Source organism: Pezoporus flaviventris, unplaced genomic scaffold, assembly GCF_033815535.1.
Source record: "Pezoporus flaviventris isolate CSIRO_AGI_PZ_B2104156 unplaced genomic scaffold, CSIRO_AGI_Pfla_v1 ptg000036l, whole genome shotgun sequence".
Classification (NCBI taxonomy): Eukaryota; Metazoa; Chordata; class Aves; order Psittaciformes; family Psittacidae; genus Pezoporus; species Pezoporus flaviventris.
In genome coordinates, this window is record NW_026892584.1 from 41,480,271 (window position 1) to 41,497,716 (window position 17,446).

The window sequence follows — 17,446 nt, forward strand, 5'->3', positions numbered from 1 at the left end:
TTTCATACTGAATGAGGTATTAGCAAAGGGATTTGAGATTTAGGCAATTAAATTGGTTCTCATTGCCACCAAAATCCTGAGGTTCTTTATGAAGCCATGCTTGCAATGTTTTGCTTCACTGTGGAGCACATTTCCTTCTGGTTTCAGGATGCAGTAGGAGTCAAAAGTTGCTTCTTTCCTCAGAGGCAAAAGTCCAACTTGTCCCTCACAAGGCAGTGGTTTCTGTCTCCCTCTGAGTTTGGAACTAGAGCCTCATTTTTTTTTTTAATCACGAGCTTGCCTTTTTCTAAATGCTGCAGAGTTTATAGAGGGAGAAGGAAGCATGTAGGGGGGCTGCCTCTCTAGAAGCTGAAAAAAGTAAAAATGTCCAGGAGTTTAACACACAAGTTTGGGAATATAAAGCATAGGACTGGGAATTCTGGAGATCTGTATTGAGGGTGCTGCTCCCTGTTCTGGGTGTCTAATCTTGACCCAAATGAGTAGTTTTGCTTCTCAAACACAACCAGTTTATTGTACTGTAACTCATTTGAATTGAGTAGTGCTGCTGGCAGAAACTGTACAGCTCTCCAACTCTCAGTGTTCATTTTTGTTTCTAACCTATTGCAAATATACGTAAAAGAATTGTCTTCTCTGATCAGCTTTCTAAGCTGACTCAGCCTGAGGCAAGATTAGGTTTACCCTGAATTAGGTATGACAGCAAAGCACTGCCTTAGTTTCTCCATATGTCTGTTGCTAGTGCCAGTTTGATCTTACTGAAAAGTCCTTGGAGGTGCTGGGCTAAAAGGCCTCATGAAAATATAAAGTAGCCATTGTATAAAGAGACTTTTTGTTATCATGTATTTATAAATTTGTTCAAAAGGGCAAGCCTACATATTGCAAGCAAGGAGCGGAATAGTGATTTGTCCCCAGAAGACCTGTTGGTATCAGTAGCATGGTCTCAAGTTGCCCAAAGATGCTGGCAGTGTAACACTACATTTTGCTGATTTAACAGTCATTCAAAGTAATGTTAAAAAATAGCATGTAAGTAGATGCTTCTATGCTATGTATCTGAGGGTAAGCTACCTGTGGATAGGATCAGGATCAGGTCACACCAAACTTATTCATGTGGCAAAGCTCTTCTTGGATTTGACAAAGCTGAGATTTCACCCTTGCTACCACCCTCAGCTGCCCATTATGTGCTCATTAACACATATATTTGTTCTACTTAACTCTGCAGGGTGATTTATTGTTTTTTTTTTTCCTATGTGGGTTATGATGCAGAGTCAAGTTTCTCTTTTTGTTTCTTGCTATACTGTTTGGTGTTGCTGATGGGGAATAGCAGAAAACCTGATTACATTCCTGTTCTTACTAACAAGGAAGAATGTTACAATTTTAATTTTGTGTTTTTAATTTTTCCTCCTTCATCTTTTATGTTTTGAAATTGTGCATTTCAAAAGCAGGATCATTATCATTCAGAGCTATTTTTAATAGCTTTCGCTTTTAATGTGAAAGAATGGAATTGAGGAGGAAAAACCAATCTGTCTTGAAGGAAATTCTCTGTTATCTAACGATTTTCAGTGCAGCCAACAATAAAGGATCTTCAGCTCAGCTACTTGGAGTGTTATCCTCTGCCTTGAGTAACTTGTAGAGTACAAAGAACCACTTTCATAATGTTATCGCCAGCAAAGTCCATCTGGTCCTGCCAGTGGCAAGGGGATTATTTCAGCTTTTTATTATGTCAGTGAGATTTAGCATTTTAGGATTCAGCTGCCAAGCTGTTGGGGAAAGAGGAGGGAGTTAGATTATAATTGAGACTCTGCTGGGGGAAAAATTAACTGAATATTTTGCCAGTAATTTTTCTACCCATATTTTCTTCTATTAGTCCCCTGGTGGTTTGTCCTTATGAAATCAGATGGGAACGCAGTGACTTGGTTTGTTAAGCAGGTAGTGATGACAATGAGCATCTGTTTTTCTGGTCCAGATTCCCATTAACACCTAGTAACATTGTCCTTTCTTGCTATTACTTTTATACAGAGCAGCACAGAAGCTTAACCTGTCTTCGAAGAGAAAGAAATACCATCCGCCCCTGCCACACACACACGGCTTCTCTATTTATGCTACTAACTTTAGTGGCATCCTGCAGCTCTGTCCTCCCCCAGCACCACCATGCCTTCTGAGAGCTGTGTCCAAAATCAAGGACAACCCTGGCATTGGAAAGGTAACTTTGGATTTCAATTTTTAAAAATAGCTTTATAGCTGAATTTTAACAGGGCTGGAAGCTTTCAGCCTAGAACAGGGTCGGATAGGCTTGAGGGAAGGAAAGGACCTTGGGATAGAGAGATAGCTACATCCATTTGATTGTGCTTGAGAGCTGTTATCTCTTTTTGACTTTGGAAAGAGTTGGCAGGCTGAGAGCAGATTCAGTGCTAGAGTGTTGGCTTCCTTGAAGCTGGTTAACATCACTGACAACATTGGCAAAGGTTGTTTTGTCCTTCCCTCTGTTAAAGTCGGAGACAAATTTTCCTTTGAAATCACTGGTTCAGAACCAATGCACGTACAGACATTACCTTTGTCAGAAATACTCTCTGCATTGCCAGCAAAGCTCAGCCACTAGTGCTGTCTGTCTGCTGAGGTTAAGGAGATATGCTGAGGACCCTTTGCTTCCCTTTGCTTCACATGTTATTGTAAATCAGGAGTATGGAAATTAAGTAGCAGGATAGAAATAGATGTCTCTCCAACTTAGGAAATACAGCAGCTTTCAAATTGGAAAATTTGTGCTAATTTTACTTAAAATTAATTAAAATACAACCTATTTAGAGCTTTATTCATGCTTCTGTTTAATCACTTGCCCAGCTGAGCCTGAATACTTATTTACATAGGTTACAAGAGATTAGTATTTGAAGATAGAATCAAAGTGCACAGGAGACCTAAAACATGCACACTGAGTAACCATAAAAATTGGCATTAATGTAAAGAGATTGTCAGCCTAAATACCTATAGCTGACACTGTTGCTTAAAGAGAATATTCTATATTTCTTAAGTCAGGCATCTTGTGCTAAATGGAAAGCAAAGGAGTAACTTTAAGCAGATGAAAGCTCACAGATGAAAGCTCACGGATGAAAATGTGGTTTCTTCTGGATTTGCAGCATGTTAGAAAAGAGGATGTAGTATTAAATGGTGGAATAAAGCAAACCTGGCACAGTAATTTAGAGATTCCCAGGTGAAGGAAGACTTGCTATAAGATTCCTGGGTGGAAGAATCTTTCTATGTGTGTGTTTCAAAGAGTCCATTTGTGCCTCCTCTTCTCTATGGGGATTAGCATTTGGCCGTGACACCAGGAATAATAGGGAGCATGACATTTCTAAGTCTGTTTGCCTTAGGAAAACCTGTAAAGCATGCTTGTATCTCCTTGTGCCTGCAGCTCAATAGGGCTGTCTTTGCACCTCATTGCACTGTGTGCCTGGAGCTATCTGTAGCCAAAAGACTTCAGCCTTTTTCCTACACTTTAAGGGGTGTTGGTGGAGCTTATCAGCATGACTTGTGCCTCATGGAAAGGTCTGGTTTATCTTTTGTTTTCAAACAGATCAACATCTAATAAAGGTAAAACTGTATGATCCTAGGTGGCAGGAGATTATATGTCTGGGGCCATGTGGTCTACCTACTTTCTTCATTAGCACAGCAAAGGTCTTTCAGAGGAAGAGCTCTAGCCAGAATTGCAAGGGGCATGGCAAGACCTTGAGTAGCTACGCTGCTCAGCCGTGTAAGCTTCTCCTCCAACATGGGATATATATGTAGCATGCTGGCGATGTGGTATTTCTCTCCTGCCTTGCATACTACTCCAAGAATTTCCAGACTTTTTCAGTCAACAGGTTGTTGTTAACCTTTAAATGTCTCTGTTATTTAGCTCTCAATTGAAAACATTACTGCAGATACTGTTTCTTTGGGCCCAGAATCCCAGCTGTGTCCTCACCCTGTACTTGTTGACCACAACTTGGAAGAATCCTGTGCTGTTCTGGAGAGGTTAAGAGCTTTCTGTGAATTGTATCATCCCTCTAGTTCTTGAATTAAGATCTAGAACCATCCAAATGGCAATGGTGTGTGCTAGTTACTAGTTTTGATGCTCCTCAAAAAATAAAAGTAACAGGGCATCTTCACTGACCCACAGTTTAAAATGTGATAGTTATTAAATGTCTGTCTTACCCCATTCCTCTTTTGCAACCTCCAGCAATTTAGCTTTTTGTAAAAATTGTAAGTCAGCCGAAAGAAATCTTATGTATTTTTATTCTTAGAATTTGTGGTCAAATAAAAAAATGTCAGTACTATATAGGTGTTCTTTTGGTACTAAACGCTCACAGTTTCACTTATCTGAGCAATGCCAAGTAGCTTCTGGTAGCATTTAGCCCACTGTGCAGTAACATTCTCCATTATAATTTCTTCTTCACCAGCTTCTGCTGATCAAGATTTAGGAAGCTATTATCTCATTATGAGGATGTTAGGAATAAAGTAATTACCTTTCTTCCTCACAGCTTTAAGTACTGTAGCAATTGAAAGAATGATCAGCAAACACTGGCAGATGTGCTGAAGTCCTCTGCTAACTTCAGTCCCTCCTCTTCTAACAGCTATTTACCTTACATTCCTCCTGGTTATCTTTTCCTCTGATTTTTCTTGCAGCCTGTCCAATAATGAGGTACACATAGAGGACAGAATTAGTGATGGACTCTGGAGTCACTTTTTCTTACTGCATCTGTGGGTGGTGCTGTCATTGGTTTGTGTGATCATTCCTGGGCCAGTGGAATTTCTTGCCCTGTTATTACTGTGTGGTTACAGTGGGTTAAGCAGCTGGTGGGGCAGCTTTCTCCTCCCTCACCTCCTGGCTTGCTGCTGTCTTTCATGGTTAGTTATGATGTGGAGGACTTGTTCTTTTCTGGTTTCTGCTGTACATGTAAGAATTTAACAGTGCTTAATTCCCACCTAACCACTTTACTAAGCTGAGAATGACCCATTGAGGACCAGCCCATGTTCTCAGCAGAGGTTGATAGTTTAGAAAGTTTTAAATCATTTGAAAATCTGCTGAAAGCTTGAAACAATGTACATGTTGAAACATTCCAATATGACTGGCTTTCTGTATTTCCCCTGCAATGATAATTCTTAACATCCCCCTCCCCCCCCGATGCTTAAGGTTGTCTTTTAATTGGTATTCAATACATTGAAAGATTTCAGAGGGAATCTGGAATTACAGTGTCTTAAGACTGACTTTCAGACCAGACAACAAGACAAAGTGGTTGAAACAATAATAAAGATAGAAATTAACAGGCAGGGATTAATGTGATATAGTAAAGATCAGTTGATGAAGCTTTTACAGGTGGAACACAAAGGTTAGCATTCTGTGAAGGAGTCAGCAAGCATTTTACTAGGGTCGGTCTGGTTGATCGAATGTATTTGAATTTTGAAAAATCTTTTGACAAGTGCCCTGACCTAGGTTTCTCAAAAATCCCTAAAATGTCATGTATTCTCTAATGGTTTAATAACTGGTAGGAAACATGAGGGCAGATTTCATACTAGAGCAAAGTTACCAGTGGTGTCATATGGAGGTCCATGCCATTCCGTGTCTTCCTAAATGGTTTGGAGGAGGTGAAGCTGCGTATTCAAAGCAGCCAAAGCTAAAACTGACTATGAATACTTGGAAAAAGATGTCATGACACTGAAATTATTGATTGAATAAAGAGGCCAATGAACTTTCATATTGATTAACACAAGGTAATGTACATAAGAAAAAGAGCTCTAACTATGCATGCACGAAAGATAAGCTGTAAGGAAATCAGGCATGACCGTAACCCATTTTACCAGTCACTGTGGAAGCTACAGCATTAGGTTTGTTATCATGAGTCTGAGTTTCTAAAGAAATGCTTTATCGACATTTCAGGAAGCAAGAAGATTAAGCATCTTTAGTTTTAGGGAGTCTCTGACAGTATGTGGTATAAATACATGTTTCTTATCAGGCTCATAATGCTTACATAACAGTCACTGATGTTTTTTTGGTTTACTGGCCTTCTTCCTTGAGGTAATACGTTTAATAGAGGCTGGTAACAACCAGAGAAATGTAAAGATTTTCTCTCTTCCCCCATGTATTTATCTCTAAATTCCCTTGTCAGAGGGGAGCTATTGCTCTGACTCAGCGAGGGGAGGGCTGCATCCCAAGACCTCAGCATGCCGAAGCAGCAGCAGTGTGTGTTTTGCTACTGGTACAGACCTGGACCCCAGTAAACCTAAACCTTTAGAAAAAAAGACTTCATCAAACAATTTAACATCTGTGTATGAACTTTTGCCTTCCTTATTTGATATGCACTTTAAGAGTTGCTTTCCCATGACTGTTGGTTTATCCCATCAGAAAAACTTGCTTTGGCCAAAGCAGCAGTTCAGTGGAGAGCTTCTCCATGCATTAAGTCCTTTTCATTGGTTTCTATGTTAAACACATGAATAAGAGTTATTCTGAGTTCGGTGAAGGGACAGTTGAATCTGAGGAACTGATTGAATTGAGCATAGGCAACATCAGGACTATGTGGGGTGTTTCTGTGGTGCTTAGAATTGTACAGGTCCCATCACTGGCTGTGGGATATTTTCTTGAACTTAGGAGCTTTTGGGACATTTGGGGAAGGGAAGGGAATTAAATTCTTGGTTTTTGTAAGCTGTGTAGCTGTAGCAAAGCTAGTAAGTATGCATTGTGAGAACTGCTGGAGGAGACAGGAATGTGAAAAGGTCGTGATGGTGAGTTCTTGCACTTGAACTCAGTTATTGATTCTTTGAGCTCAAGATCTAAAATTGTTCTTTATCTCACATCATCATCTCCATGTATATCGTACAGTTCTGCTGTGGTGAATTTGCTATATAACTTTATGGTTGAATGCATTGTTGTTAGAGACTTACTAAAGCAGATAGCCTCTATATATCTTTTGCAGTTTCTATGTATAGTATCTCATTGTTTTAAGTACTTTTTTGGAAGGTGGGAAATAAATGCCTTACGAATTTCTTTCACGTTTCACAAATACTAATTTCACCTTACAATGATTTCAGCAGGAGTGTGTGGACTTGTCCTATGATACAATTATTTAATTAAACCTTTTACCTAATTTTCTTTACTAAGAGTGCAAAATGTTACACATTTTCACAGCTGCTTACAGGGTTTGTCAATATTCAGGAATATGAAGAAGGTGTGTTTTGGGTTGGGCTTTTTTGCGTGGTTTTTTTTTTTTCTAATAATGATTTGAAACTGTAGGTCTGTCTGGGACTGGTGTTTCATATAATCAGCAATAATCAAACTCCCATACAAAGGAAAATCCCACTACCAATGCAAACTGGATACCAAAAGGAGTTTTACTCACTACTGGTAAATGTTACGTAGCAAATTTCATACCTTTGTCTTGGATGTGTCAAAACCATCAGAGTCCAAATCATTTAGTTGAATCCCACTTAAAAAGCAATGATCCAGTACAGTATGATTCTTGTAACCGAATAATTTTTGTGGTCTCTCTGGGTGTTATTAAATTTAATGTCAGAATAGTAGGAAAGATGTCTGAAAGCCATTTAATACTGTCACTGTTAAGAAGTTAGATTATGCTCGATTTCTGACATTAATGTGCTACTTAAGGTAATTTATCATATCGTGGTATTAAAAAAGACATCCTTTTTACAGTGGCTGCTGTGTAGCATTCTAATTTGCTATTTTTCTTTAGCATGGTAGGAAGCCTTTTTCATGCAAAATTTTTTTTTTTTTTTTCTGGGGTTCTATTGAGCTCATTCTTTATAATACTGCATCACTTACAGCAGCGACTTTAAGTGCTTGTCTCTTCCAAGGATCCTGTCAATTTTTTATGTTAGAATGACAGCACCCTCCTATGTGAGTCAATTGATGTGAAGCATTTAAAAGGAACCTGAATTGTCAGACATGTTTCTTGGACAGGTACATGTATAGTGGTCTCCATTTACGTATTTTAGACATTTACTTTCATTTCTGCTTTACCATGCCATAGCTAAGGTACTGCTAATATGATTTACTGATTATGCAGGGTTTTCTGAAGTGTGCTGTGTGTTCCATTCACTATTTCTTATGATGGTTTGATGGTGGATAACAAATAGGTACTTAATTTTGTCATCTTTATTGCTGCTTGTTTCCTAATGACTAGAGTGTTATTTCTGGTGTATATCATGTATCATACATACTAAGTACTCTTCTATCGATATATGTAGTCCTGTATCATCCAAGGTATATACATCCCTGCCAAAATGCCTTGAATCACTTCCACAGAAATGTGGGAAAATTAGATAAAAGTATATAAATTCTTCTACTTTGTTTTCACATTGAAAAATAAAGTAGTTTCGTCATGTCTCCTGGGAGCAGAGATCAATTCTTCTATAATAGAGTACACTACAAAAGTGGTTGGTTTTTTTTTTGTTTTTCTTTTCCTTAGGTTCTCCCAGGGGAGCTAGATGGTCTATGCTAGCATGGCAATTTTGCATGTAAATTTGCCAGCCATTGGTAGTGGCAGTATATGAAAGGCTTCTAAGAACTACCCACAATAAACGAATTTAGCAAGGGTTATATATCTGTCAGTTACAATTAAATCCATGAAAAATATTGGCTCTGAACTAGGACTTTCGTAATTTGATTTACACTGTAGTTGAAAAATAAGTGATTTCATTGGAAAATGATCTTTATTCAAGTGAATGTGAATTTGTTATAATTTCTTGCTGAGAAATCGTAATTCAGAATGGTGGGTGTGTAAACATAGTTATTTAATTAACCTGCTGTTATACGCCATTTTGTGAACATTGGACAAAATTAACTTCCTGGCTGCATGATGCCTGTCAAAGATGTGAGTTTCCAGGGAATATTTAGTGCCTGTTCAAATTTGGTATAATGGCATTTATTGCTAAAGACCAAATTGCTTGTTCATTTAGGGATTATGATACTTCAGTAACATAGAATATGAGCAGCATTTTTAAAATGGATTCCAGTGTAGTCCCAGCACTTTGCCAAAGCCAAAGTCAGAGTTTATTTTGGTAAAAAAGGCTTGAGCACGTTTTTAAAATTTTACAAGCATTTTAATTCATTTCTTCTATTTTTTCCTTCTCATTCTAATTTGAAACTTGACAACTATATAAGCATCACATGCTAACAAAGCATCACTGTAAACACATGAACACTGCACTTCCATTGATTTCAAAGGAGGTACCATATGTTACAGTTATGCCTGTGCTAGCATACGTGGCTGGGTCAGGGTCTTAATTTCCTCAGCATTCAAAATGCTGTGGAGTCTAGTCATTACTTAATGAATTAGAGAAGCCTTCTCTGTCTACATGTCTGCCCCAAATTGAACTGCATAGTATTTGGCACCCTTCACTCTACTGCGAGATAAATTACCAGCTTTCTGAGATATATATATATATATATATATATATATATATATAGTATTTTTTGAATTTGTTGTCTAAAACATGTCATAGAGGTCTGTGATAATCTTGGGAACAGAATTCAAATCATCTGGTTGTTTAAGCATGAGACAGTCCTTCCTCTTTCTCTGATCTTAGAATTGATAGCCCTTCTGTCTCTTTTGATTATGGGGTAGTAATCAATGTGAACCTGTCTCAGTCTCCCAGCTGTTTCTGTCTAAAACTGTGTAGGATTGTGTCATTCTCTCTGTTATCACTTGCTCTTTTCTCTACAAACTCAGCCTTAGACATGATTTCTTCTGGGATGATGCATACCTCCCTGGTCTTAGAGGAGTTTTGTGTTCACTGACACATGGCTTTGCCAAAGCTTCATTCAATTCAGCATATGCAAAATATATGGGCTGTATTAGACAAAACTGCTAGCATGTCCCTGGCCATCAGTCTCACATTCATTTCTTGCTGTCAGAAAGTTGCTTTGAAATTTGGGTTTCACAGTTTTTGGTCTGCCTCTTACTATTTCCTGCTTTCTGGCACTTACGTATGCTTGATGTTCTGCACTATTTTGGCCAGTCTTGAAGCTAAGTCAGCTATTTTGGTTGCTGTGACTCCCCTGTCATGTTCTTCTGAGCTCCAGCTGGTTCAGTATGCAAGTTGTGTGTGTTTGGAAATCATGATTCCCCATGAAGGGGGCATGTGGGGCTGGCACTACTGGATATGGTCACAGCATGGGAACAGTGACTGCCATGTGGCAACTGGGTGAAGGTCTCTCCTTGTGATACTTAGGTGTGGAATGGGGTAGACAGTAGCAGTGGAAGAGAAGGGCTGCAAGAGGAGGACGGGCTGTTACCAGGCAGGATGGACATCACTCAGGTTCTGATATATTTCAGTGTTTAAGTCAGATTTGTTAAATATGCATCTAGATTTGGCTTTCATAAAGGTGAAAGATGTCAGGGGTTGGAGTTTTGGTTCAGGGCTCAATGAAATTACTGATATATGGATCTGTGATCTGTGATTCTATAATGATCTCATCAGATGCTTTTAAAACTATGGGGTTTAGCCCCAGAGTCATCCACATAGCCATTGTCCTCCTCACAGGGCATTTGTTTGGGTATTTATTTTTTTTTTTTAACCTTCTTATGTTTTTCAGAAGTCTGCCCTTTTTCTCGCTTTGTATGCATAGAACTGTGGTATGATTTTTGCTTTTATGCTTCAGCTTCTGTCCACTGGCTTTGCCATTACATAGCTGGAGCAAATGAATTCTAACTTGCAGATATATTACTTGATTACTATCAAGTCCTTCTCCAAGTCTTACCAGTGAAAATTAAAATTACACTCATTGTAGTGCTGGGTGCATGGGCCTCTAACCTTCTGCCACCCATTTCTAGGACTCTTCCAAATTATGTACTTTTTTGTTTATTTAAATTCTTTACCTTTTTAATGGCATATTAAGGATGTCTTTTCCCGAACGTTTTTGATTTTAATCAGGTTTCCTTCAGCAATTCTGATGACCTCCTGGTTCCTCCAGAAACATGAATTTGGAAAGTTCTGCAGTAGTGTGTTAACCTCTGGTGTACAAAACCCACCAGATTAGAGTTAGTTAATTAATGCGGTACTTCAGAGTTCTGCATGATTTAGGCTGTCTACAGGCACTGAGAAAAATGTTAAAGATGTGAAAGTATTGTGATGTTTGTGTTTCTTTTATTTTTATTTGCAGAAATTGAACTCAAATGCAAATCTGTCCTCTTTTTCTATCAACATCCTAATTGAAATGGAGCCTTTATGCAATATTCAATGTCTGTATGAGAGTCTATGTACAAATCCTTGTATTCTTGATAATGATAAACTTCCACTTGTAATTCTTTTTCTTACTCTGCATCTTTCTGTGACATTAAATAAGAAATATACAAAGGGAGTAGGGGGGAAGAATTTACTAAAAATTCCCCAGTTCTAACAGGAAGGGTCACCCCACCACAGGATGGATGTGCCACTTTAGCTGTCCTTAAGGAGTCTAAAAGTGGTCACGATGGAGATTCCCTGAGCCCGAGATGAGTTTTCTGGAATCACCAAATACGTATTGCCTTCGTTTTTTTGTGCCCCTTCTTCCTAGTGCACTTTCAGCTCTCTTCTCCCCTCCCCCCAGTCTGTTCTTAGTCTTTCAGACCTCTCTTATTCTTCCATTTCTTCATTCATTCTCCTCTGAATTCCTTCTCTTGTTTTGTACAAGTGCCACTAGTAGCTGGTACCACTGCAGTGGGAACTGACTACCAGAAGCCTGGCCATATTGTTGAAGTGCCCACAGAGGGTGTGATGCTGGGTGGCTCTGAAATTAATGTTATTGCACTTAGTTCTAGTAATTCATTTCCATGAGCAACTAGAAGCTTTAGAGTGCAGTGTAGGTATTGCTGTGTTGCTCCCTAGTTACAGGCCAAAGTTACTTTTAAGGTTTACAGGTTCTCAATTTTCTTGAATCCCCCCCTTTCTGCAGGCCCTTGTGTCTGGATGATTTCCTGCACTGCATCTTGCAGTCTCTATAGGTGAGTATGCCTTTTGTATGAGAACTAGATAAAGAGACTCAGAAGATGAGGTAAATTGATCCTTAAGGCAGGAACCATGCTGGCTCTATAGTATACTGCTTTTTCTGCAGTACTCATCCCAGAATAATACTGGGATCAGCTTCAGAGCTGAGAATATAAACCTGTCACTTAAGACTGGTCCTGAAACACTGGAGGTAAAGAAGTGTTAGAAGAATAAACAGTATAACACTGAACCTTTCTTTATATACTTAGAACCATGAGCATGCACCCAAGATCTGTCTGCACTTAGATTTTGCTCTTGTGAAGGGATATGTTTAGGTAATCTTTGTGCTTTGTGGTACTTTCATGAGATTTTCTGCTTCATTTCCAGTGAAGTCAGAGAGTATGGCCCAGCACTATGAATAAGTGCGACACATTATAACACTACGATTTCTGGTAGGCATCACTTACAGATATATTTAGTGGGCACAGAAACTAAATTTAAAATCAGTGGTTTTCTACTTTGCAAATCAGCTTTTATATAGAAAACACAAAAAGAGGAACTCCCTTAAGCTGCTTTTCTCTTCTCCCTCCTATTTGTCTCAAAAACTGGCTTCCACTGTAAAAATGAAGGTGACCCTTGAAGCCTGTTAAGTCTGGGATCTGATCCGTTAGGGGAAGCTATTTTACGATCTTTCTGCTTCAGAGAGGTGGTCTCAAAAAGCTCATTTGGCACACAAGGTTTTTCTGGGGGCAAAGCCATCTTTGTATAGCGGGAGCAACGCTCTGATGGAGGTAACTTGCAGTTCAGGTCAGGAGCAAACCAATTTTCCTCTTATCGAAGTGCTGGCTGCTCTAACCTAATAATAGGTGGAAGAGAGAACAGCCAGGCCTGTTTAGAGAAGTGCTTTGAAAACAGCATGTATTTTAAAATTCATTTTAATCAAGTGACCCTGAAGTGGGTATTTGTACTTGTATATTTAGGTTTTGGGTTTTTTTTTTCCTCAAGGGAGGTTATTTTTCTGAGCACCTTGGTAGCATGTCAAGGTTGAGCTAGCAGGCTAATACACAAAGCTGTCTTCATGGAGCTTTTGTGGAGAAACAGCCTTGAGTGTGTCACCTCTGATGCGCTCTTCTTTTGAAGCAGCTGTTTCTTTTGAAGCAGCTGTTTCTTTTGAAGCAGCTGTTTCTTTTGAAGCAGCTGTTTCATTTATTCTAAGGTTTGCTTATTTTCTGGGACTATATTTTCATATTCGTATCACTATAAAAGGGGAAGGAAAAAATGGTGAAATCGGAGGACTGCTTGAGTCAAAAGGTGTAAGAATTTGCTGCTACGTTTGATGGAGCCTCCTGTAGTATATACTGGAAGGACCGGTTGTTTTTTAACCTCTTTGTTTGGAAAAAATGTTGGGGAAAAGCTTTCATAGCCACTCTGTGGAAAATATTTTCTGTGAAGATGCTAGAATAATTGCTCAGGGATGTTTGTGTGCTGCTTAGCCCCTCTTGAAAGAAGGAGCTGAAAAAAATGAAACAGTTGAGGAGCTGAACAAAATCTTCAAATTACCCACCCTTCCTAGCTGATAAAGGGACAGTTCAGCCTGATGCTTACTGCTGTACCCACCCATTTGCTGTGGCTCATTCTGGCTTGGGCACTGTGTTTCACTGTACCACTGAGTGCTGGTGCGTATGCCATCACCTTTTCTTCTTGTCTGGTGTGAAGGGCAGGGTGGCTCAGCCTGCTCTGCTCTTTGTGCCTGCAGTTTCCCGTGTTGTGCTTTGCTAAAGTAGTTTTGCAGCTTTAGTTCTTCCTTTGCCATTATTTCTCTGGATACAGGAGTGATGGGGAAGTGCTGACTGCAAAGTGCTTTTTTTTTTTAATGATACAAAGAATGTGTCAGTGTAATAAATGCACGCCATTTTAATGACATAATGTTCGTGGAACATATTAAGTAGAAGTCAAGAGTTCTGGCAGATTACAAAAGATTGCTGAATGGGGAGGACCATTCTTTATCAGAGATGCATATTTTCCAGCCCGGAATATAACCTGGGTTATATCCAGCTCAGGGCTAGAGAAAGCCCTGACTCATAGAATCATAGAATAGATTAGGTCAGAAATGACCTTTAAGATGAGACCAGCTGTTAACCCAGCACTGCCACATTCACCACTAAACCATGTCCCTAAGCACAACATTTACACATCCTTTTAATACCTCCAGGGCTTCCCTGGGCAGCCTGTTCCAATGCTTGACAAACCTTGCGGTGAAGAAATATTTCCTAATATCCAATCCAAACCTCCCCCGGCAGAAAGGACTGTAGAATCATAGGATAACTAGGGTTGGAAAGGACCTTAAAATCATTTAGTTCCAACTCCCATGCCATGAGCAAGGACACCTCAACCTAGACCAAGGCTCTGTCCAACCTAGCCTTGGACACTGCCAGGGATGGAGCATTTGCCACTTCTTTGGGCAAACTGTTTCAGTGCCACATCACCCTCACAGTAAAGAACTTCTTCCTTATATCTAACCTGAAGTTCCCCTGTTTAAGTTTCAAACCATTACCTCTTGTCCTATCACTACAGTCCCTGATGAAGAGTCCTACTACAGTATCCTTATAGTCACCTTCAGATATTGGATGGCTGCTATGAGGTCATCATGCAGCTTCTGTTCTCCAGGCTGAACAGCCCCAACTTTTTCAGGCTGTCTTCATATGGGAGATTCTTCAGCCCCCGATCATCCTCGTGGCCCTCCTCTGGACTTGCTCCAACAGCTCCATGTCGTTCTTATGTTGAGGACACCAGAACTGCACACAGTACTCCAAATGGGGTTTCATGAGAGTAAAGGGGCAGGGTCACCTCCTTCGACCTGCTGGTCACGCTCCTTTTGATGCATCCAGGATACGGTTGGCTTTCTGGGCTGCGAGCGCACACTGCCGGCTCATGTTCCTTTTCTCATCGACCAACACCCCCAAGTCCTTCTCCACAGGGCTGCTCTGGATCGCTTATTTGTGCAACCTGTAGCTGTGCCTGTGACTGCCCTGACCCAGGTGTAGGACCTTGCACTTGGCTTTCTTGAACTTCTTGTGGTTGGCATTAGCCCACCTCTCAAGTCTGTCAAGGTTCCTCTGGATGGCATCTCTTCCCTCCAGTATGTCAACCTAACCACATAATTTAGTATCACCAGCAAACTTGCTGAGAGTGTACGCCATCCCACTGTCCATGTCACTGAAAATATACTGACTGGGATCGGTCCCAATACCCACCCCTGATGAACATCACTCATTACCCGTCTCCAGCTGGACACTGAGCAGTTAACTGCAACTATATGCAGGTGGCCATCCAGCCAATTCTGTATCCACCAGGTGGTCCATCCATCAAATTTATGTTCCTCCAGTTTAGAGACAAGGATGTTGTGTGGGACAGTGTTGAATGCTTTGCACAAGTCTGGGTAGGTGATGTCAACTGCCCCTATCCATCAGTCTGCTATTATTGCTTGTTGCTTGGGAGAAGAAACTCGCTACAACCTCCTTTCAGGTAGGTGTAGAGAGTGATAAGGTCCCCCCTGAGCCTCCTTTTCTTCAGGATAAAGAACTCTATGCTCCTCAGCTGCTCCTCACAAAACTTGTGCTCTAGACGCTTCAGTAGCTTTGTTGCCCTTCTTCGGACATGCTCCAGCAGCTCAATGTCTTCCTTGTATTGAGAAGCCCAAAACTGAACACAGTATTTGAGGTACAGCATCACCAGTGCTGAGTTCTGACTCATCAGCTAGTGACTGTTCTCTGTGTTTGGAGAATTCACCTGCTAGATTTGCAGCAGTGGGGTTGCTATCTGTCACTCCTAAATCAGGTCCAAGTGCTGTAAAAGGAGTGTTTGTTGGTCAGTAGTAGCACTGTAGAAGATGAAGCTTCTTGATGGGTGCTGTGGAGAGTACCAGTGAAAATTGCTCCAGCTGAGCTGGCTGTAGTGTATTACAGCTGTGCAGGCTCTTCACCTAGTGAAACTCCATGGTTAACACGGTGCTGTGAAAGTAGTTGGACAAGGAGATAATATTGTTGCTCAGCTTATTACTGAAACATTTAGATGGACCATGGAAAGTCACTCTGTCTGAAGATTTTTCTTATATTTGATCTGCTGGGCAGTGCAGAGTTAAAGTTGCACCTGTAATAGTCATTTATTCAGTCCAAGGTGTATAAAACATGCTGGTTCTGGCCTGGAAACATTTCATAAGGATAAAGGGTTGTAAGTGGGTGTGAGGCAGTATTTCACAGTTTGTCAGAGTAAGAGTTGATTTCCAGGAAGCTTAAAAGAAGTGGGTGTGCAGCCTTTACTGAAGCTTCATGAGATACAGTCACTTGGTTCCCATAAACTGCTTCGGAAAGCACAGCTAACATGTCTGACCTCTCTAAAAAGGCTGTCTTAAAATGCCATGTGTGGGAAATAGCATTTACAGTGTTGCAATAGAAACGTACTGTATGATTTGTTTCTTTTCAAGGTTTTTGACTTTTGTTTGTTTTTTATTTCTTCCCATCTTTCTCATTAAATCTGCAACTAACAACCCAAGAGCCTATAGCATAAAGTCTACTGAGAAAGTTATAAGAAAAGTATCTTTTATTAGAAGAATGTGAACAAGTAATTGAAAGTTTCTAGATTTAGTTCAGTTTGAATGCACTAGCTGTCTGAGCCTTGTGTAATTCAGACTGATTTTCAGAGTGGATCAGTTTGTGCTTTCAGTCACACAGTACTTGAAAGGTAGAAGGCTAGAGTTCTCTTTTCTTTAGGCATGGTATTACACCTACAGTGGATTGTGCCCACTGCAGACCTGCAGACCAGACATTTGCAAATTGCAATCATAAAACTGAAATGAAGTCAATTGAAGGGACAAAGTGCACCTTTTAAAAGCTAGTTCAGTGAAGACACCAGGGTGGAAACCAGGCTGGAAAATCTGGCTCTGGTTTTATCCCACGGTTATGCTGACACACCTAAATATTACAAATGAACATGTCATGGGAAGGGGAGTGGGCTTGTGAGGAATGCTTTGCATTCATTTATCTGTAGCTGGGAACTCAAGTTGTTTTTTTCCGAATTCTTGCAGGTGAAAGTGATGGTAAGGATTTGTCCCTCTCAAGGAGCACATGAAACATCTGAATCCATGTCCTTCCTAAAGGTAGACCCACGAAAAAAGCAAATCACATTTTATGATCCATCAGCAAGTGGGCCCTCCAATGCAGGTCATAGAAGAGGCGTTGTTGCTGTCCCAAAGATGTTTGCCTTTGATGCGGTTTTCCCCCAGGATGCTTCGCAGGTACTGGAGTCACTTGCATGAACCTCCCATCTTCTCATGGCTACTGCATTTGGCTGCTGGAAGAGTTCTTTCTGTTTCTGGGAAATTTTATTTAAATGAGTTGCCTTAATGCCTGGAAAAAAACCATGGTAATTAACAGACATGTGGGTAAATTCTAACATTTTCAGTTTAGTAGATATGTAAAATTAAGGAATAATAGCTGGGGAGATG

General features: G+C 40.1%; 1 protein-coding gene across 3 annotated transcripts in view; it reads left to right on the forward strand.

Annotated features, from left to right (window-relative positions):
• The window catches only part of KIF26A (kinesin family member 26A), a 109,743-nt gene that overhangs the window by 71,355 nt on the left and 20,942 nt on the right, over positions 1-17,446 (forward strand). For 2 of the 3 annotated variants that reach the window (XM_061464082.1, XM_061464083.1), the window contains exons 5-6: positions 2,014-2,197; positions 17,027-17,236. In XM_061464082.1, the coding sequence (XP_061320066.1) occupies positions 2,014-2,197; positions 17,027-17,236 (394 nt within the window). Of the gene's footprint in view, positions 1-2,013; positions 2,198-16,580; positions 17,237-17,446 lie in introns of those variants that run through there. The other variant, XM_061464084.1, reaches the window with a different exon arrangement.